Source organism: Ciona robusta, chromosome 4 (assembly GCF_009617815.1).
Source record: "Ciona robusta chromosome 4, ASM961781v2".
Classification (NCBI taxonomy): domain Eukaryota; kingdom Metazoa; phylum Chordata; class Ascidiacea; order Phlebobranchia; family Cionidae; genus Ciona; species Ciona robusta.
Genome location: NC_143238.1, coordinates 1020126 through 1040865, shown reverse-complemented (window position 1 = coordinate 1040865; position 20740 = coordinate 1020126). Strand labels below are relative to the sequence as shown.

Below are 20740 nucleotides of genomic sequence, written 5' to 3'. Positions count from 1 at the left end.
GTACAGCGTCATTCATTCTATGACTGACCGGCTCAATTTTAAATAAAATTCCACGAATTAAAATGCATGTGTCGGCGCCGTGGCACCCTGGTTAGCTGTGGCTTCTAGAGGTCTAGACCAAGAATTAGGTTCGAGAGTCGACGTTACCAGCGATGCAGGCGTATGTGTCCTTGAAAAAACATCTACCTGCATTTGCCTAATTATGTGCTGTTCAAATTGTCAGCTACACATAAAGAAAAACGAAAAAATAAATAAAATCATCCAGCTACCCGGTTATATTAATAGTAACCACTAAGCAGGCACGGAGGTGTATGAAACAGAACACTTGTGTTATAACGACTGCAGTTACTTCGCCACACATTTATTCTAAGATATACAGGCTTTCTATTGCTCATTGCAACCAATTTGTTGAACACAAGTTTTACCGAAAAGGCCAAACTTCCGTCAAAGCCGTTACTCAGCAAATTTGGTTTTCCTTTCAGGGAGTTGCTGCTGACGCTGACCACCGATGCAGGGCACGACTTGGAGAGACAAGCACGCGAAGTGGTGACCAACGTCATACACAAAGCGTGCCAAATCGTATCGTAAGTGACATACTTGCGTGTTTGGTCTATCGTCATGCTTTGTTGCAATATCACGAAACATTTATATTTACAGATCTTCCGCCGGTTTCACTGCTATATCGACATCGACACAGGGTATTAACATGCATGCTGTTGTGGATAGACATAGTAGGGTGGGGGGTTATGGTCACCCTTTCAATCTATTTTCCTGACCTATTTGGTATAATGAACATTTAAAGAAATATAAATCCGTATTTTACGACTCCAATAACTGTCAATTGTTTAAAACACGCTCAGGATCTTTGGATATTATGTGCTTAGGGTGTCCCGTTTCCCCCCACCCTACTATATAATAAGTCCAATAAAACTTACCTAGTAATTCAATATTTTGCGTAAGATCATTACCCTGGTCGCCACGGTTAAGGCGACCTTTATATGACGTTGAAATATCAGTTTGCAAAATATTAATATATTCCACAAGTTTTGTATTCCACTTACAGGATATATTAAACTGCATTAAACATTGCCATTTTAATAAAAAATCTTTTTAAACAGGTGATACCAAACCTGCGCTAAAGCGACCTTCTAAAGAAACAAACGCAATTGGTCCCGTCCTGGTCTACCAGGTGAATTTGTGTATTGTGTTCTAATGGGTGAGGTTCCACAGCGGGAAATATTAGAAACACCTAAGACTTTAAACCGAGTTGACCCATTCCATAGTGAATTGTATAACGCGACATTGCATGCTTACAGTTTAATGTTGTAATTACAAAACATGTGATTGTTGCGCAACAACCAAACATGATGACATTATATATAAACAATGACGTATTATTCAATTTCCTTTTCGGCTTCCAAGAAATGCTGGAGAAATGGTCCAAAAATTGAAAATTATTGACACGGCTGCTGAACAGTCTGCTGTGCAACCAAATATGGCCATGCTTTCCCACAAATAGTTTTATCAATACGACATTTTCTCCATAGTTCAGTTCTCAGCGATATCTATCCTTAACTTTAAGGCAACTTAATAAGCCCACGCAATGCCTTTAGCCGCCGGCTGATTCGGCTGTAATTACATTAAGTAAAGTTCCCGTTACTTTTCTAAGCTGCGTAGTTCCCCTATTACTTCTATTCTTTATGAGTAAGGTCCTTCGGCGAGCCACGTCGGAGTACCTGGGTCTTGGGACTTGGGTCAGAGTTTGCTCCTTTTACTAATTACAGATCCCCTTTTTAGGAAAAATTTGATGCTTTTCGTGTGAGTTATGCACTGCGGTCAATACTTAATATGTTCCATGCCCACCCACGCTTGTTCGCATACACCGCCTCCACTCAACCACTGGCAACAAATAAAACAACATCTGGAGCTTCAATGCTGCAAGTATGACTGTGATAGTAACGTAACAATGGTGCAAATACACATACTTTTATAACTGTATTCTATAGACCTTTTTAGCTTGTTACGTGTTATTTTAAAGCAATTGCGATTAAATTGGTTCAGTTCCCCTATAACAGCAAAGCTCTTTTTTGTTTTTGCTACAATTTTTATTTTCTTTCAACTATAGGAATTGCTTGCCCGTCACCTGCAGTCCATGGGCGGCGAATCATTTTATGATGACGTCACGACTCGATATCCGAACATCATGATATTGGAAGTATTAATAATCATCTCTTTACGCTACATCAGGTACCAGACAGCCGTTTCCTTTTACCACGAGGTTTCTGTATCGTTGACGCTAAAACGACCCGATCGTTAGTGAATATGGGCCGTTGACGAGCCGCGTAATGCACACCGAAATGGCAAGAACGGCGCGGTTATTGGGCGACCTTTACCACATGAACGACAGCTTATTGTCATGAAAGTCGATTACACGCATGAGCCGTGTATTGAAGAAACGAATTTGACTGAATATGTTTCGTCTTGCTATATAACCATAATGGCCCCGTTATCGTTAAAAGCATTGTGCGCGTATACATTTCAGGTCATGGGGTTCCGAACGCCTAATCTCATTCGAATCATTACACGACGTTCGTAGCGTTGCTTGTACATTTCTTGTCGCCCTTCTCGACCAAATGACCATCCTAGCACGTGACAATGTCGTGTCATCAGCGCCACTGACGTCATCAAGTGTTACGTCATCAGCGACCCAATCATCCCAACAGTTTGGTGCATACGTGTGGTCATTATTGGAAAAGTACAAAGTAAACGAGACTGTCTTGCTCTCATTATCAGCCACTGTAGACGCTTTACACGTAAGTTTTAGGATTTTATAATAACACGAATCTATACTAAAAAAAAACAACAAAAAAGAAGCGAAAAAATAATTCAAGTTTAGTTAAAAAATAATTATGTAATTTTTTTAATAGGGCGTTTAGTCGTGATGTTCACGTTTATACACTCAGTAGTACATGATGATCAATGTATTACACATCTCAATAGGAATGTTTACATGTTAGTTTAAACCCAGGTTGTTGCTGATGGGATTTACGATTACAAAACACCAAACGAAGATATATTACTTCAATTACAAAGGTAAACAGAAACGTTAATTTTTAAAATACCTTAAACCCCTAAAACTCACAAATCAACGCCTTATCTTGTTTGAAAGACATTTTTAGCAGCAAATTTGTTTGTTTTCTCAAATGTAAACATACCCGCGTCCAATACAGGTGGTCTGGAATTGAGCAATGGATTTTACTAAATAATAATTTAATTTATGCTAAGTTCCTAAGTAAATGCATGTAAATTGTTCCTAATAGTCAAGATATGGATACATGCAGGTTATCATGTATATATATACTGCGTCCAATGCCGTTGGCATGGTCTCAGTTAGGGCAGTGCATTTTAATTAGCGTTAGGTTTGGTGGGGACGGTGGGGTTTTTATCTTATTTCAAATAAATGCAATAATTTTCACTAGTCGACATGCGGAATCAATCAACAGCTACGAGTTGGCGTTCTGGTGGTCGGGTGGTGAAATTGCTCGAGTTAAAAGTTTTCAGTCCAATCTTCTTTCTCTTGTTCGTTCCTTGCTTGTATTTCAATACTACCTCAGCGACGCTAACACTACTACAAGCTTGCAAGGTATGTTGTTATATTTCTATCCTATATGGGCGAGGTTCCATGGTAAGGCATGCCTGGCCTGGATTTAGGGAGTTGGGCCATTACTCAAATACTGTTTTGGTTTGCGGGTTGTAACTTAATTTGAGATCAAAAGAACCGCAGTTCACCTCGAGCTTGACTCCGCTGGTTAAATTACGGACACTACTGTCAGTAAATTGCTGTGTTTACGAAGCACGTGTAGATCATGGGTAGCGCCGCTTTACTCGGCGTTATGACGCATATTGAACGACAATAATAAACTCTTGCAATTGTTCCAATGCCTATCATTTGATACACTCAAATTGCTGTTGATTTTTATCAATACATCGGTGACACAAAGCCCACTTCCGTGGTGGGTGTTGGCTTACAGAACGCGAGCGAATCACTCTATTGTTTCTGTGCATTTATCTAACTTAATATCTAAAATAAAAGAACCGAAAAGGCCAAAGGTGTCCGCTAAACCCCCAGGTTTATATATAGACATACAACACCAGCTTGAGAGTAATGACGCTGCCGAAGACGCTTATCTGATTTTCTATTCGCCCACTGCAGTATATGCCTATAGTAGCTTATCTGTTCAAAACTACCTTTTACCTTTTCATATTCTCAGTATATTCCGAACATATGTCAGAATTTCTCATTTGTGGTCTGCAGTCATATTATATCGCGGTACATCGCTGCCCTATACCTGTCATGCCGTACTTTAATACGTTTAATAAGCAAACGTCGTAATAACTCCCTTTCTTGTGGGTATAGATTACATCTATATTTCATATTCCCCCGCATAAAACTTGTTTGTGCAGACAAATGGGCTCACTAAATGAAATCTACTTGCAAATAGTTCTACAGTATCGTGATATACAACGCCTTATTAAAATGATGGTATCAAACGCTTTCGCAATTTCCCCCACTCTCATAACGGAACAACAGGTTCAAAGGTTTTTGTAAAAACAAACAACTTTTAAATGCACAATCTTGTTTGGCCCTTAGTATGAACTAATCTTGTGTTTTACCTTAACTCATCGAAAAGTTTTTCCGCGATATCTGTTTTACTCTCATTGGCGCATAAGTTTGTCGAAACGTTTACATGCAGATTTTTACTGTAGTGCTAAATGAATAGGTGAATGTCAAATCTATTGTGAAGCAACTTTAGAAGGGGACGAGGTGTATAAAATAAGTAACCTGTGTTATAAGTCAGTAGTATGGAACTTGTGAGTGATTTTCTCAGATCTGCTCACAATTTGGCGAATCTAGTTGATATAGTAACCACTGGGCTGGATTAATTAAGTATCTTGCCGAAATACACACGTTTACATTGATAGCAACATCTAGCTTCGATCTTTTACCACATAGATAACAGAAGAATGATTTCTTGAATATTCCTTTAAACTGCCTAGTACTGTATAATGTATTTATTGCCCCGTCACTCATTTTCACGGAAATTGTTTTTTTTTTATTGGAGGTTGCGAACTTTATCCATGCAGACGACCATTCATTCCACTGTGCAAATAATGTACACACACACTTTACAATGAGACTGATTTAAATAACCTTTATACTGTATGTATGTACATTCATACGGACATCACGCAAGAAAAAAATAAACTGGAACAAGAAGCATTGTTGAGAATATGACGACACAATACGTCGTGTTATGATGTCATAATTCGGATAAAACTATCACGAAGTTAACTCCAAGGTCCTCACAGTAATGTAACCATCGTCGTCTTGGTGCAATAGCTTTTATAGCAGTATATACATAACCCCACCATTGCTTGTCTCCTACGACGAGTACGTGGTTGGACATCAGATATTTTCTCTGCAAAATTCAATCACGTATTATTCATTGAGAATACGCGGCTTGTTTAAGCCTAGAGCGCAGTAATTCGCGTGATTCGGCAAAATTGTCGGTATGTTATTCGTTTAACTTACGAGTATTCCAGCAGTCCGTAATTCTGCTTGCACGTTCGCATATCTTCTGTTTCTTGCAGTAGTTTCGAACTTTGTTTGATGTGCTAGACTTCTTAACCGACCCTGGATAACTACTTAGGGGCCGACTCTCTTTTTCACCTCTTTCTGCCATTCTTACCGTCGTCTCGTTGGAGGTTCGCATAAGAAGATTAAGAACGTAACTCACCTGCGGCAAATCACGCGTATTAATGTCACATTCCTATAATTGTAACGTATCCAGCTACATTGCCAACAACAGTCATACTACATTAAACTGTTCATATGTGTAATAGATAGCCCATACGTAAAACGTGTAAGTATTACTCTTACCATTCGGTCGTCGGCGCTGCAGTCAGGCATCGTTCCTTCCCATTCCCCGTTAAGCTGACATGTCAGTGTAGTGGACCGGTGTGGTCCTGGTGGGTCCATAGGGCAAGAATATGTGTATGTGCATCTATCTCCAACCCGCTTTCCTGGCAACCCGTCTAATCCGCCGGGAACCAGCGGGATCCGCCTTTCACTACAAGTTAAGTTGCGCTCGAATGACCACTCCAATGCAGGGGTGGATATCGACTGCATGTTGCAAGCATGTTGCTGATCTGAAATCAAACAAATATTCCGTTTAATCAAGCACTGCTTTTAATCCATACACGTATAACATGCGTGAGCAGTTCTCATTTGACGAATTACAAAAATCAATACTGAATAAAATACTTCGTGTTTGCCATCCCAATTATCGTGGCGACATCAAAAACCAACGTAATCTACTTTAAACGTTAAAAGCTTTAACATTTCGCTTCGTTTGCTCAAATAAACAATACAGCGTTTTATTCGGCGATCATTATTCGTTATGTCATTTTACAAAATTACATTCTTGCAATTATTTAATCGTCACATTATAACTAAACCCTAAGTTACACGTAGAGTTAAAAAGTAAAACTTATTTTAATCGTCTGTTTTCATAATAAGATTGGAAAAACGCGAAATAACAATGTCGGTTTGTAAGTCGATACATGCATATTGTCGTGAGTCATTTTAATGTTATTTTAAACTTAAATGCCGTTGTTTTATTAAGCCCCAGGTAAAACTTTAAAGTTCAAGTCCGTGTATTTGACGTGTAAGCTGTAGACACTTCTGCATTAATCTCTGCAACGTAACTTTTGTGCAGATAAAGTGCAATAGAATCGTAACTTTTTATAAAAGGCCTTACTGAATGGCAACGGTAGAAAAACTACCGAATGGTTTTAAATTTCGAGAATAATTTTTAATGAACATATTATATTTTTTTACTTGTTATTTATCTACAAATACGTCAGTTAATCCTTTTAAGGTATTTTACAAAATCCGAAAACATTCAATTTACCTTCGTTGGCTTGCACTACCAGTAGATATCCTAATAAAATCGACAATATATAAATTATTTTCATTTTTCTACCACAGTATATATTTTATAATGCTATAAATTGAAACGACCTGTGAAAGAAAATATTCGTCTGTCACAAAAATATTCGAATTTATAACCAGCTGGCGTCTTACTGTCCTGGTTCCCGCAATAATAAGACGCGCTCGCTTTATGTTATATTTAAACTGTGATAAAGCCAGCACCCTTTTTCGCCTTGTTGGCGCAGAAAGGTCACGATTTTTCGATAAACCTCGACGCTCAAAAACTCGTGTGCTAAAACGCAATATGCACGACACTGGATAATCGACCGCGTTGATACATTCCGACTTCTCAGAACACGCAGCCAAGTCCCGCCGGCCATTGCTCAGTAATAAACACTGCTTTATAGTTTCGATTTGATTAAAGATTGCTGTTGTTACGCCACGACCTGAAATCTATTTTTACTTAATTGCCGTTTGCGTAATTTTGTTAAGAAAAGTCATGTCGCAATTTAGCAAAGCACTTAACGTCTGATTACTTAAAAGTTCTCCCTCCTCAATAATAAAGACATTTTCAACCCGAAAAACAGTTCGTAATCCTCATGTAGGATGCGCACTTAGTTGAGCGAGGCTTTCACAAGTGACCACCGTCTTACAAAGTGCCAACGAAAGTCACCCGCACTTCTTTATATGTGGATTAAATGACGTCACCACAGAGTTATCACTTATCATATTTCGAAATAATTGCGCAAGAAAATATTCATACCAGATAGTAGTTTGGCCAAGAAAATGACAAACCCTTTTTTCTTTTAAAGTTGTCTATTAATTATCATTTATGCTATAAGCGTTCAATTGCTTTTCGAAATAAACACGGTAATTTACGATGAGAATTATTAACAGTCGGCATAACTAGTCTTACAGTAGAGCGCGTCGGTTTTCACATTACTTTATTACCCTGTAGTCTTTACACCTGCACTGTATAACTATAATTACCAACATCGGAAGTTGAGTGTATGATATCTCAACTTAGAAATAATTGATATTACCTATGAAATTGCACTGTCCACAACACGGCTGTTACATAACACGCAGTTTCCTGCTGCGGAAGATATCCTTTAATCACAAGTTATGTGTGTGATTGATTACATAGGAAGACATCGAAACGGCACGAGGAATTTCGTTTTAAACCGTCGGTTCAATCGTCTCCTGGTACTTGTGTATGCAATACCTATCACCGCTTGACCCATTTCACTGGCCAGTAATCCTACTTCCTATACGATAACTTTATATACATTATGTGATCACTTCGAACACAAAGGTTATATGGAGTCACCACACAGTTCGCACCGGTCTTTTGCCTTTTTTTAAAAAAAATGCGCACGTTCTACAATAATCATTCAGTACCCATAAATACAAAAATGACGTCAGTAAATTTAAAAAGTTTGAATTTCCCTCAACGTTTAATTACTCCTGCACTCTCTTCACACGAAACCGGTCAGATCCGGTCAATTCGGGACCGAAACGTTATGTCGCATTAAGTTGTTTGTTTGACCCTTAGATACATCCGGTGTTATGTGAATAATTGATTACAAGCAAATATTAGCGCTTGCCTAATAAGGTAAATGCGTTTTTAAATTGACATAAATTTGTCAAAGAGAAAAAATCAAACTCAGCTTTGGCAGTTGTATAACGGCAATGTTATTTTAGTGTTAAACTTCGTTTTTTCATGACTTTGTATGCGTTAATTATTTATTTAGTGCGTTAAATATAGGAAATAAAAACTTGTAATTTCATGCTGCATTTAAAAAAAATTAAACCTTAAAACGCATTAATATAAAAGTCACAAATAATAAAAAAATGTTTAAAATTTCCACAAATCAAATTTAACTTACCTCTATGTTTAAGCAAAGCTGTCATGAACATAAAATACATTCGTTGCATGGCATTCATCTTTTCTATCGACAATGTTTTACCAAGTAGCTTTAAAATATCGTTAATACAGATGAGTTTATAATACAAACCTGCAAAAATAGCTCCGTAATTAACGTTAATTATAATATGTTATATTTTGAACTGACACAATATTGCATATACAAACATTATAATATATACACACGCCACGTATATTCCCACTGCGTATATGGTCAATGCTAGTGGTATGTAGCTCACCACGAACCTAACGCAGCTTAGTAAGTCCACCAACGTGCTCGGCATGCGTTGGTAGGTTAGGCAGCTTAACTCTAAACCTCGACGAAAAAACTTTCCATTTTGTGGTTTCTTGTAAAAATGCGGTCACGCCACGAAAAATGCGACCTGCACGAAAAATTCCATAGCAACCGCCTACTTCTAAAACAGCTGATTATTAGACAAGATTTTCTTCGTACACCGACAATAGAGTTTGTCATAAAGTGACGTTTGCGGTTTTCTTTGTCGTCCTCGGCATTTTGAAATCTGTTTGTGGCAGGTGTCATGCGTCAGACTAACCGCAGTCGTCCTTAACTGTGAGTTTTAGTTGGCGTTACCTGAACATTTTTTTAGTTATAGCATTAGCTGAACAAGTCTTTTCACCGCCCCCAGCCACTATATTTGCATTTTAATTTTAAACGAAAAAATACGGAAATTATTTTTTTTTCTTTTGATTCGTCACCGTAGACGCGGAAAATCGGGTCCCATAATACAGTAGTTAAAACTAAAAATAACACTTCTTGTTTTAACGAGCATTTGAATCACTCTGACGTTGTTGAATTCTGTCTACCCCATTAACATATACACGTCATAATAAAAAATCTTTATTTTTAATTTCGAACCAAACACATACGAGTCATGTATGTTGCGCATCTGCGAGTGTCGCATTTTTCGGATCACTTGCAAAGTTTCGATCGTCGCAGTGCGTCTTATTGGAGTAGGGTTAATGAACCAACTGCGGTGCAATATAGCTGATATGTGACGCACTTTCATTAGATCCCTTACTCCTACTATTATTACTTCCAGGAATTCTTCCTCTATGTATAGCTGACGAGATACATCCACGTCAGCTGATTAATTTTTAATCAACCTCACTCTGTTGTATGTATCGAACTAGTGGCTTGACTATAGCTCTAATTAGCCGAATATAAACCCTATCTCAAACGACGTATAGGGAAAGAAAAAGGGTGGAGAGTCGCCAGTGGTCCACCCCTAAAATTAAGCCAACATCTGCAAGAGAAGTAATTCATCTATAATCTATACTATATATAGAAGCGAAAATAAAGCAAAACATCGACGAGTCACTCAAAAGTTCACTCTTATTCAAAGCACGTTATTTTGAAAACCAAAATAATTTTGCGCAATTTGCCGCTCGCTGGCTTCGAACCCAGTTACCACCACTTCCGCGTACTCACATCACGCCAGCATATCTAACGCCAAGTTTCGCAGCAAATCTCGCTGATATTTTTTCATAATTGGAGTAATTAATGTAAAATCTAAACGCTACTGCGCATAAGAAAATCCTTACCACCCTATTTAGACTGCCAATATATAACTTTTTGACAACTAATTATTAATATTTTTTACATTTTGGCAGTGCATCAGCAACCAGATTTAAATCGCCTAAATTACTCGTTGAACATTTCCTAAAACTTCCGAATTCGTTCTAATTTAAGCAACTAAATTCCCTTTGTAACTTAAAACGTTTCCTTGTTTCCCAGCTTACAACTACATAATACTTTACAACAATTCTTAAAGTAGAAACATGTCACTACAATTTGACATTGAACCAGAAACTGCTTAAATTATCCTGCTGTTCTTTACTACCCATAAGCCAGAGTCAACAAATTTTATCCATTGCTGCAATTTTCTACAAAATCGGCAAGGAAAAATACAAAAAATAACCTAACGATCGTAGAAAATGTTTTAGACAAAAAAGGAGACTTTTTTAACCCAGATGAATGTGTATAATTTTTCATTTTACCTGTGCCATGTTTACCTATCCTTATCACCCCAAACTCCAACTTTATCTTAATCTCGTTACAGATTGGCAAACACACAGTAAAGACTCTGACCAGAAGTACCACCCCCGACTACAGATCTCTGTCCAACCACTTCTATCCTCAGCCCTAATTCGCGTCCTTGCACTCCAGGTATGTAGACACTGCCATGAATTTCTATAAACACACAGTGAACTCGACTGCCTGACCCTCGAAAGCGAAGCGAGTGTTTTTGTAGTGCCCATATTGTTTTTCCGTTCGCCAAGGAATGTCGTCCCTTTTTAAAGGGTGTAGTTTAGTACTATCGCTACACCTCGTTTACCGTAAAAAATGCAATAAGTCTTAACCAATTTATTTAAGACGTTCGTTGATTTCCGCCTTGTCGTGTGCATTTGGGTGAAAACTAATATTGAACATTGAGACAACTGATAAGCGCAAAAATTTGCACTTTACCCCGGCGTGTATGTCTGTGTCAACAATTTTTATTCCAGTTACGAATCGAGTGCATTCAAGTTGTTTTGTCTAGTCCACGACTCTATTTGACTTTTACACCAGAATTGTTTTCAATCATAATTTATCATCCAGCAGTTTGATGTGGAAATCCCAGCAGTTGACCGCACTGATATTTCCATTTCCATTTTCACGAATTCCATTACTGTTAATGCGTTTTCTTACAGATAGCGTGCGATGTGCATGGCGAGTGGCTAGACTTCGTGACGTCATCGCTGCAATTTCTGCCGCACATGTTGTCGGAAGTGACGTCACCCATCACCCTTCAACTGTGTCGTAACTTAAAAGATGCTGCTACCATGTATAGCATGTGTAGCGATCACCATGCGCAGTTGGTATGTTATACCTATATAACTATACAACTAAACACGCATTTTCTAAACGACTTTAATGACGTGATGCATTCTTAACACGCAGCCACAAATGCCACCAGATTACGTTATTTCGTCGCTGAAGAGCCTCCGTACGTTGTCTCATTTCACGTTACTTCTTCACGCCAGTACCCACACGTTACAACACTCCATGATCAACACAGGTGAGAAGTTTTTTAATTATACCCGTTTCTACCATCTGCCTGACGCACGCATGTCTTCTTAACCTACCATCATGCTGCACCACATCATAAGTCTAACATTGACACATTAATTACTGCGCACACGGTTGATGAAAATTGTTACCGAAGTTATTGCACTTTTATATTATAGGTCATGTTCTGAAGGCGGACAAAGCATCTCAACTAAACTCACTGAACACAAGTGTAGCGTTGAACCAAGCCAACAATGTTGGTCTCTCCGCTCTCGGAAGCCTCTTTAACGTTTTCTCAGTCAGCAGTTCTATTAAGGTAATTGCGGGTTTTCTACATAACCACATGTCAATAAACTAGGTTTCGTTTTTACACCTGCATAATACTTTACCGCGCCCTGCTGCGCCCACGAACTCACTTTTAAAATTAAAATCATAACCACCACACCCAGTACACCCACTCATATAACGCATGCGCGCCAAATAAACGACGTTGACCTTGTGACGTGCCTCGTGCTATGGCGACGTAAAACACACTTGAGCTCTCTATATTGTATTTGTCTATCCCAATACAGACGCAGCGAAGCGTTGAGGAGCAAGAACTATCCGTTGAAGTAACAGAAGCAAGAAGAGTTACTTTACGAAACCTTCCCCGCATATTGTCGTGCTTAGTCACGGTATGGCATAAAGTGGTCTCACCACAACCAACTGGGAATCGAAAGTCAAAACAAGTTTGTAATGCGTTTAAACGCACTTTGTACTTCGTATAGTGTGTTGCAACATCAGGTATGCTGACACAGCTGTATAATTTATCACCTTATGAAACCGCCCGTTTATTGCCATGGCTGATTTACATGTTATATGAATGTACGTGGTTGTTTACACGTGTTCTACAACATATTCACACAAACTAATGTTTCACGCAGCATGGTCGTCTTCATTTAGACTTGAACCCGTGTGTGGCTATGGGCGGCAGTGAATCTGTATCAAGGCATGTTCTGCAACTACTTGATCCCTTGGCTATACAGGTACATGGCGTATTATAGAAATACTATTCTTTTTGTTGACTGTTATTTTACCCAGCCTGCATTTTTTCCTTCTTTATTTTTTTATAAACAATTAAGTTTCTAAAACCACACACACATTTCGTAAAGGTCACTTAAGCCCGCGTACCACTAATGAATTGCATATCAAGCATTCGTTATAAACCATAGCTATATTTACACATTATACAATGTACGCCTCAAAATCAATCATGGTTTAACAGAAATAAACAAAGTAATATCTGCGTCGACCTCCGCCGAACTTCGCAAACATTTCTTTTTTCTTTTCAAAAAAGCCATTATTTGATTTGTGTTTCAATGTAAACCTTTTTAGGTCTTTGAAAATGTTGATATTTTGATTCCTTTTTCGTGCTTAACAAAATCGTCTTTATCTGGTATGAGTTACAACGCCCTTATTTAATCGTATTATGACGTGCCGGTAGATTCCACTACAGTCGCCACTGTTGTGACTACTTAAGAGACAAAACGCCGGAAAGTTTAAATCTTATTCTCAATGAAATGCTTAAAGTAGGATAGAATACGCTTTAGTGCGATTACTTTACAAAGCCCGTGTGTATTAGTTTTTAAATCGGCTAAGCGATACAGAAAAATAAATACCTTTGCTATGAGGACATCTTATAGCGTAGTTATGACACGATTATTTTTGCCGAATACTTAAATTTATTTTCCATACCACCTGATGCTTACTGTTAAATCTCATATACGTGTGTACGCACTTTTATCCGACGCCTGTCTGTCTCATCCTTAACCTGTGCAATACTGTCCCATGAGAGTTACCTCTCTTTATATAGAAGGCTGATAACCGCAGCTCTATCGCCCTAATCTGTTTCAAAGCAATGCGTTAACTCGTACTCAGCTACAAAGTCATTTGCGTTCAATGCTTCACAGTTTGGCGAAAACCTCGTTAGCGCTTTCGCCATAGTGTGGGAAAGAAGGGACCGCACCGAAGCCACGAAGTCCATACATTGGTTTCCACTACCTGAGCCTAACATCCAACAACAACAAATCCTTGACGTGGCGTGCGCGATTCGATCCTTGCAGTGTGACGTCATACTTGGTGTGGTAAAACGCGTCATCTTACAACCGAATGATTTTCCATTACCATCATCAAACAAAAGAAGGAAGCCATTTCAGGTTCAACTTAGCTAAGATAAAGTTCTATTTTATATTAGGTCCTTCGAAAACCTAGGTTATAGGCCAGATTTGGTCCATTACCCCAACACCCAGGCTGCCTATATACGTTGTTTAGGCGACTATTAAAACACCACCCACAACTATCTTTCTTGGAGCGCTTGAGATAAAAATCACGTCGACCTAAAATTTCCCAGTTATTCAAAACCTTTTGTATTAATTTCTTTTAAAAATGGTGTTTAGCTTCGCAACATTCACTGTAACTGTTATTTGACCACAGGAATCTCTCCTTGACTTTACATTACGGTTCCTTCAACGACAGACAAGTTCTGCTGTACATGACGCATGGCCCAACCTTTTATCATTAGTAAGGGAATGCCTTGCACTTGGACCTGTAGTCACCCCTACCAATCCTTCAGTATCCGGCTCCAATGCGACACTCAGTGGAAAATTGAGTGTACGTTGCCATTTCTTTCTCCTCTTGTTAGTATCTGAATACGCACGCAGGGCTGCGGGTTCGTCCGATAAAAAGGATCAAAAAGATCTACAGGTAGAATTGAGGTTTATTGTATATTTATTTTATCGCCTAGAATAGATAATTGAGCATGCTACTTATGCTTTATAAAACTGGGCATTGGCGCCATAGACACAGTGGGTACACCACTCGTAATCAGAGGGTATACGGGTTCGAGGCTCGATAAAGCTATGGACAAGACAATTAACGGTAATTACAAATTGGGTTACTAAATTATTAGGCATACAGAAAAACACAAAATTAAAAACATTAACCTCAAAAGTTACATAAGTGGTAACTCGTTAGCGGACACAATATGTATAAGGTATAAGACCACCAGCTTTTTTCAGTCGCCCCATGACCGGAGTATAAATAAATAACATAAAAAAAACGAAAAAAATATAATCACCCACAAAAGTACATACGTGGTAAATCGTGATCTGGCACGAGGTATATGAACACCCGTGTTATAACGACTCGTTTTCCAGCCACGCGAGAATATAGTAAGTTACATTCATCAATTTAACTCAATTTAATTATTTCCAAGGACATATGCGTGAAATGCATTGAAGCATGTAATGCTATTGTTGATTGTTCACTTGAGCATGGTGGATGGTTAGCTCGTCGTGCTCCATCAGTTATACCTGGACCCCACCAACTTAAGGATTCAAAACACAAGTTGACCGAGTCGGGTTCCTCTGTAGATTTAATGGGTGAGTTTTCTTTTTCAACTTTATAGTTTAAAACTAACCAGGAAATTACACCCTGTATGGCCATTGGGTAAAGTGAATTTATTAAACCATACTGAAAAAAATATTTGTTTTAACCATTTGCGCTTATACGTGCATTTTGTTGCCATTTTTAAACTAATATGTCGTACTTTTGCTTGTATAGGTAGTCTAAACGTCTATACAAAATGTAAGCTGTTTTAGATTTATACTATCCCTGGTAGCAATAGTTTTCGAAATATTTTCGAAGTTATAAATATGCGTTTCTCTTCCGATATAAATAAATCTCTTTTATTAATCTATTTATATTTCCAGTTGTCACGTTAGTTGACGTTAATTAATATTCAACCACACTGCTTTTAAACCCGGAATTTTAATTTCCATTCAATCAGCAACTTAATATATCTTCACTTACCAGAATCCTTTTTATGTTTATTGAACGGTTTCAGATTCAAAAAGTCGTCCTGAGACGGCGCCAAAAACCGTCACCTCAGATCCAGGTTTGGCGACCACACGGTTGGAGGAAACCGGTTCATCAAACACGTCCATGCTACCGCAAGCCAACAACCCGAACTTCATACACAGTCTACATGCCCTGAATGTATTGGCTCAGGTAGAAACACGTCATTGTTATGCTTTATTTTAACCAGTGTTTCTTGACCCTTTGATTTTAAATTTGCAGTGAATTTATAAGGCCTTTTACGGGCCAGTATTGTAAAAATACGTCAAAAGAAAATTTATTTTAAAAACATTTGTTGCAAAAAATAGCAGCACTGTTTTAAACAAGTTCAGCAGCATTGTGTTGAACTTCGTGTCCCTTCTAGGTACTGGCGAACCTTTTAGATGTTATTTATGGCAGTGAGGAGAAAGACAAGATAGTTCCCGTGTTGACACCCGTCATGACCAACGTCACACCTTACCTTAAAAACCACAGGTACCAACTTTCTTTTCTAAATTTCTCGGATATTTGTTCAGAACTTAAACTCAATATCTTACAGTGCCAATAACGCCCCCAGCTACAAGGCGGCTGTGCGCCTATTATCCAGTGTGAGTGGTTATCAGCAAACAAGGCGCGCTTGGAAAAGGGAAGCCTTCGAACTTCTGATGGATAATGACTTCTTCCGTATGCCGCTCGACTGCGCCATCGAGTGGGGGAACGTAGTTGACCACTTGATGACGCACGATGCAACTACTTTCAAAGAACTAATGGGTACGCCGGATATTGTAACTTTTATTTTAGCTTAAGCTAAAAGGACTTTTAATCTAATTCGGTTAGTCTGCTTGCATAATTGGGTATACAGTTTTGCTTTATACGAGTAATGCACTACGGCAAAACACGTCATTAAACCCCCGGAGACATAAAGTTAAAACAAATACTAAGTTTACAATATCTTTTGAACTCAAATGAATATGATCAATGCTATTTTTAATAAATTTAGGTTTAATTAAATTGTCTAACTTAATTTTTATCCAGTTCGCATCGGGTTAACCAGGAACGCAGCCACCGGTCCTTCACTTAATATATTTTCAAATAAAGAACAAGTGAGTATTGGAGTGTAATTATTGTATATATGGTAGAAGATGGGACACCTTTTCGTTCTATTGTCTCGTCCCATTTGGTAGTAAGAACATTCAAAAAATTATAAAACCGTATCCTCACGAACCCCATAGACCGTTGTTAATTGTTTAAAACGGGATCAGGATATTTGGATATCATGTGCTGAAGGTGTCCCATCTTCCCCCACTATACTATAACTAATAAAGATATACAACCAAGAAAAAATAAATACAACCTAGGAATAGTAAAATTATTATTACCTATAAGGTTGCAAATTTATCTATTACAGCCGTTTTTTTATTTCTAAACTAACCTTGCGAGTATATGTTCGTAACATTCAATTAACTTTATGCTTACGCTACAGTACGTTGGTAGTAATATTGTATGTGTTTTTTATTTAACAAATGCGTCATTCATGTTAACTAAGACATTAAATTTTCAAGGAATTGGAACAGCGTGCCATGTTATTAAAGCGACTTGCCTTCGTTATCTTCAGCAGCGACACTAACCAATACCAACGTCATTTACCTGAGATACAAGAACGGTTGTCGGAAAGTTTAAAATTACATCAAGTTCCTGCAGTACAAGCACAGGTTACTACTTAGTTAAATAGAATCAATGGACGTCATTTATTTAACCGCGTATTTTGGGGAAGCTTGATACTTTTGCAAGCGGATATGAAATTCATATACATCTTATATCCGCATCTCATAAAATATACGAATCGTTGCTTTCATTATAGCTAACAATTTGGAGTACCGTTGAGGTCCACCAGATTCGAGCAATTAGTGTTTCGTTACTGAGCGAAAAACGCGCTTAAAATACTATATAGCAACATCGAGATTTGAACCTGGTATCCTTAAATAAAAAGTCGAACGCCCTACTAATGTACATACTGCAACTATTTTGTGAAGCACGTTATAAATTACTTTAAAATCAACCTTATATTTCCCAGGTATTCTTGTGCTTCCGTGTCTTACTACTACGCGTATCTCCGAACAACCTACAATCATTATGGCCGTCAATTGTCACTGAACTGGTACGTAGCGTATAATAGATAGTTATATGTATATTCCAAATCCCAAATTCGAAGCTAAAATTTAAAAACCGGTAATTTCTAAACCCCAACCGTGGGGTAATGGTTCATCTTAGGTCCCTACATGCTGTAACAATTTCCCAATTTAGAATTCCATCTTCTATACAAAAGCACAATAGTTCATAAAACACAATAGTCTTCAAATGTTGCAGCAAACAACAACCCCTCCTTATTTTGTCAACACGAAATTGTCGGGTTCGGTTCTTCTCTCGGTTGGCGATTTTCAATTGTCCGGATAGCTAATAATCACCAAAGCATTACCAAAACGCACAATGAGGTATATATAACTTGTAGGTGCAAGTTTTGAGCCAACTGGAACAACAACTGACTCTCCACAGCTTTGAAAACGATTCTCTGCGTAATTCATACTTCGATAACCCCACAGCGACGTCTAGCGGCGGAGGAATTCTGTTTTCCGGACAAACGAATATATCAAGCGTTTACTCGCAAGAAAAGTAGATATTTTGGTTTTTGTTTATCGATTAAAATTTAAACTATTTCATAACTTGCTTTAGGTGGATGGCCATGTATCTATCCGCGTGTAAACTACTGGATTTAATATTATGCTTGCAACCGACTCAACTCTGCCATTTTAAGGTAAGTATTAACAATTTTAATGTTGAATGAATGCAGTGAATTATAATTTGACGTTACGAACATGCGGTAAATATTGCTATACCCACGCGTATTTAATCCTTAATTGTTAAACTCCCTTCCAATAATACAGTACACATTTTTTACCTTTTTCTATTTCATTATACTTCCCCTCTGATAAAACTCACAATGGTTTAACAATCTTTTTTATCAAAATTTATTAAAATAATTATTTATTAACCATCATAATCCGTTACAGCTCTTTCGTTGGTCGTTCGTCGGCGAGCCGGGAGAAAATGTTGATGACGTATACGATGACGTCACCAATTCTAAACCTGCAGAGGACGGTAGCACCCACAACTCGACAAGCAACGATCGTGAATTTGTCCCACATTGTGTTCGAATCAAGCGATTACTGGCTCGAAAAGTGAGCGATTTTTTCTCTTTTTTTTTATACAAAATCAACATGGCCACAAGTGTATTTGTTTGCAATAGCATGATATTCTGCAGTGATTTTTAGAAAAAAATATGTGTTAACTATTAAGTGCTAGCATATTTAATTCATTGCTGGTTTATTGTATGAATTTTAGAAAATGTTCTCCTATGGCGTTCATACGACGATACGTGGTAGTTCGTAAGCGGGGCAAGAGGTGGTTAAAAAGAACACCCGTATTATAATGGTTATACCGGCTGTGTATATATGGTATAACGGCTGTCTTGCCCCGCCGCGTAAAACTTCCATTCATTCTTTCATCTTTGCATCCTTTGACAAAAAATTGTAATAAAGTAACTACCGCAGAGCACGAACGGTGGTCGGAAACTTGTCAACGTCGAAGCTATGCGTCCTTTGCTTGAAATGAATCGCCTCACGTCACTCTGGCAACTTCAGAATTTTTTCAACACATTAGTCGAACCTCATACCATGCTAGCAATGCATAGGACGCCAAATCAGTTTGTTCCATCTAATACAAAAGGTAGGTGGATGATGGTCAAGTAATCGTATGGCTGCCCGAGCATTATAATACAACTCAATGGTTGGAGTACATGCCTTAATAACCGATGGTACCGTGTAATAGAAGCTCAATGCTACTACCTGTGGGTGTTTATGGGACAAACATCGGCAACTGCTCCAACCGATTGGACACTCAGTTGATAACAGTTGATAATTCGCAAGCGAGCACGAAGCCATGTTGTGGGTTAGTGGAGATGGGAACCTGTTTTAGCGCATAATCCCCAGATATCCCGATCGTGTTTTAAACAGTTAATACGCCCCGGTTTATGGAAGTGAGTTTTTTACTACCAAATATGACGATAAAATAGGGTAAAAAGGTGTCCCATCTTCCCCCACCCTAATATACATTGTATAACTACAATAAACACTCCTTAAAATTAACGACTAATAAAAATCCTCAATTCCAGATTCAGCATCCACTTTCCGTCACATAGAAACAATATTACAAAAGGATTTTGTCGAGTCGATGACGTAATATTAATATGACGTCATATCATTTCACTGTGTAGCTTTCTCTGTTCCATGGATCCGTTTTTGAAATTTATTTTAAATTCAAACACATCAATGTGCAATTACAGTTCTACTATAAGTGTACGTTCCTTGTACGAAGCGTTTTAGTTATAAATTTCCGTACACGTAGCGATATATTTAAAACTACTTTGTTCTTATTTTTATTTAACATTATTTTAACATTTTGCACACTTCAACCCAGCGATACTGTTGTGGAAGCATTTTTACTTGTAGTCGTCAGAAGCATTTTTATCAATTATATGTTTTATATATTGTCTTTATCCACAGTTCATGGTACTATGGTGTGTAGCCATTTTAATTGCTTGGTTAAGAGGGTAGGAATTCTCCGCAGGTATCTTCTATGTTAGTTTTGGCGTAAAATAAAAGTTACTTTTAGAATTTTGGAAGTATCATTTTGTCCGGGGACGTTTTGATGTTAGTCACTGGTCTGTCACGTGCAATTTTTTGTCCTTCCTTTTTTTGACAGTTTTGTTGTGACAAAATCTCCATGGCCACAGGTGCATTTGTTAGCAATATCTTTTTTG

At 38.0% G+C, this 20740-nt stretch overlaps 2 protein-coding genes across 4 annotated transcripts in view; one reads left to right on the top strand and one right to left on the bottom strand.

Moving 5' to 3' along the window:
• LOC149736346 (protein DOP1A-like) overlaps positions 1–20594 on the top strand; it is a 33253-nt gene extending 12659 nt beyond the window's left edge. Inside the window, exons 23-50 of one of the 2 annotated variants that reach the window (XM_089876675.1) lie at positions 483–584; positions 658–698; positions 1119–1189; positions 1798–1941; positions 2126–2247; positions 2543–2813; positions 3029–3093; positions 3480–3643; positions 11003–11109; positions 11634–11801; positions 11884–12001; positions 12171–12307; positions 12564–12665; positions 12915–13016; positions 13941–14186; positions 14464–14733; positions 15245–15410; positions 15875–16038; positions 16250–16359; positions 16424–16635; positions 16900–16967; positions 17427–17576; positions 17939–18022; positions 18374–18534; positions 18595–18676; positions 18933–19100; positions 19473–19647; positions 20093–20594. In XM_089876675.1, the coding sequence (XP_089732801.1) occupies positions 483–584; positions 658–698; positions 1119–1189; positions 1798–1941; positions 2126–2247; positions 2543–2813; positions 3029–3093; positions 3480–3643; positions 11003–11109; positions 11634–11801; positions 11884–12001; positions 12171–12307; positions 12564–12665; positions 12915–13016; positions 13941–14186; positions 14464–14733; positions 15245–15410; positions 15875–16038; positions 16250–16359; positions 16424–16635; positions 16900–16967; positions 17427–17576; positions 17939–18022; positions 18374–18534; positions 18595–18676; positions 18933–19100; positions 19473–19647; positions 20093–20160 (3838 nt within the window). In that variant the 3' untranslated portion in view covers positions 20161–20594. Of the gene's footprint in view, positions 1–482; positions 585–657; positions 699–1118; positions 1190–1797; positions 1942–2125; positions 2248–2542; positions 2814–3028; positions 3094–3479; positions 3644–11002; positions 11110–11633; positions 11802–11883; positions 12002–12170; positions 12308–12563; positions 12720–12914; positions 13017–13940; positions 14187–14463; positions 14734–15244; positions 15411–15874; positions 16039–16249; positions 16360–16423; positions 16636–16899; positions 16968–17426; positions 17577–17938; positions 18023–18373; positions 18535–18594; positions 18677–18932; positions 19101–19472; positions 19648–20092 lie in introns of both variants that reach the window. The other variant, XM_089876674.1, reaches the window with a different exon arrangement.
• LOC149736347 (uncharacterized) lies at positions 5092–9043 on the bottom strand. Of its 2 annotated transcripts, none has more exons than XM_089876689.1 (4): positions 8884–9043; positions 5942–6210; positions 5594–5798; positions 5092–5480 (listed from the first exon to the last, which is right to left on the bottom strand). In XM_089876689.1, exons 1-4 carry the CDS (start codon positions 8939–8941, stop codon positions 5365–5367), a joined length of 648 nt encoding a protein of 215 aa, XP_089732815.1. In that variant the 5' UTR covers positions 8942–9043; the 3' UTR covers positions 5092–5364. The 2 variants fall into 2 exon arrangements, with proteins under 2 accessions (XP_089732815.1, XP_089732814.1); XM_089876688.1 differs by lacking the exon at positions 8884–9043 and adding an exon at positions 6975–7134.
• Positions 20595–20740: the final 146 nt, after the last annotated feature.

Bases quoted from the DNA above. Each gene is read 5' to 3' on its own strand.
- LOC149736347 (XM_089876688.1), bottom strand. From the start codon at position 7,038: ATGAAAATAATTTATATATTGTCGATTTTATTAGGATATCTACTGGTA. The intron at 5,799-5,941 runs GTAAGAGTAATA...GATTTGCCGCAG, and splicing joins GCAGCGCCGACGACCGAATG to GTGAGTTACGTTCTTAATCT. The intron at 5,481-5,593 runs GTAAGTTAAACG...TGAATTTTGCAG, and splicing joins TACGGACTGCTGGAATACTC to AGAAAATATCTGATGTCCAA.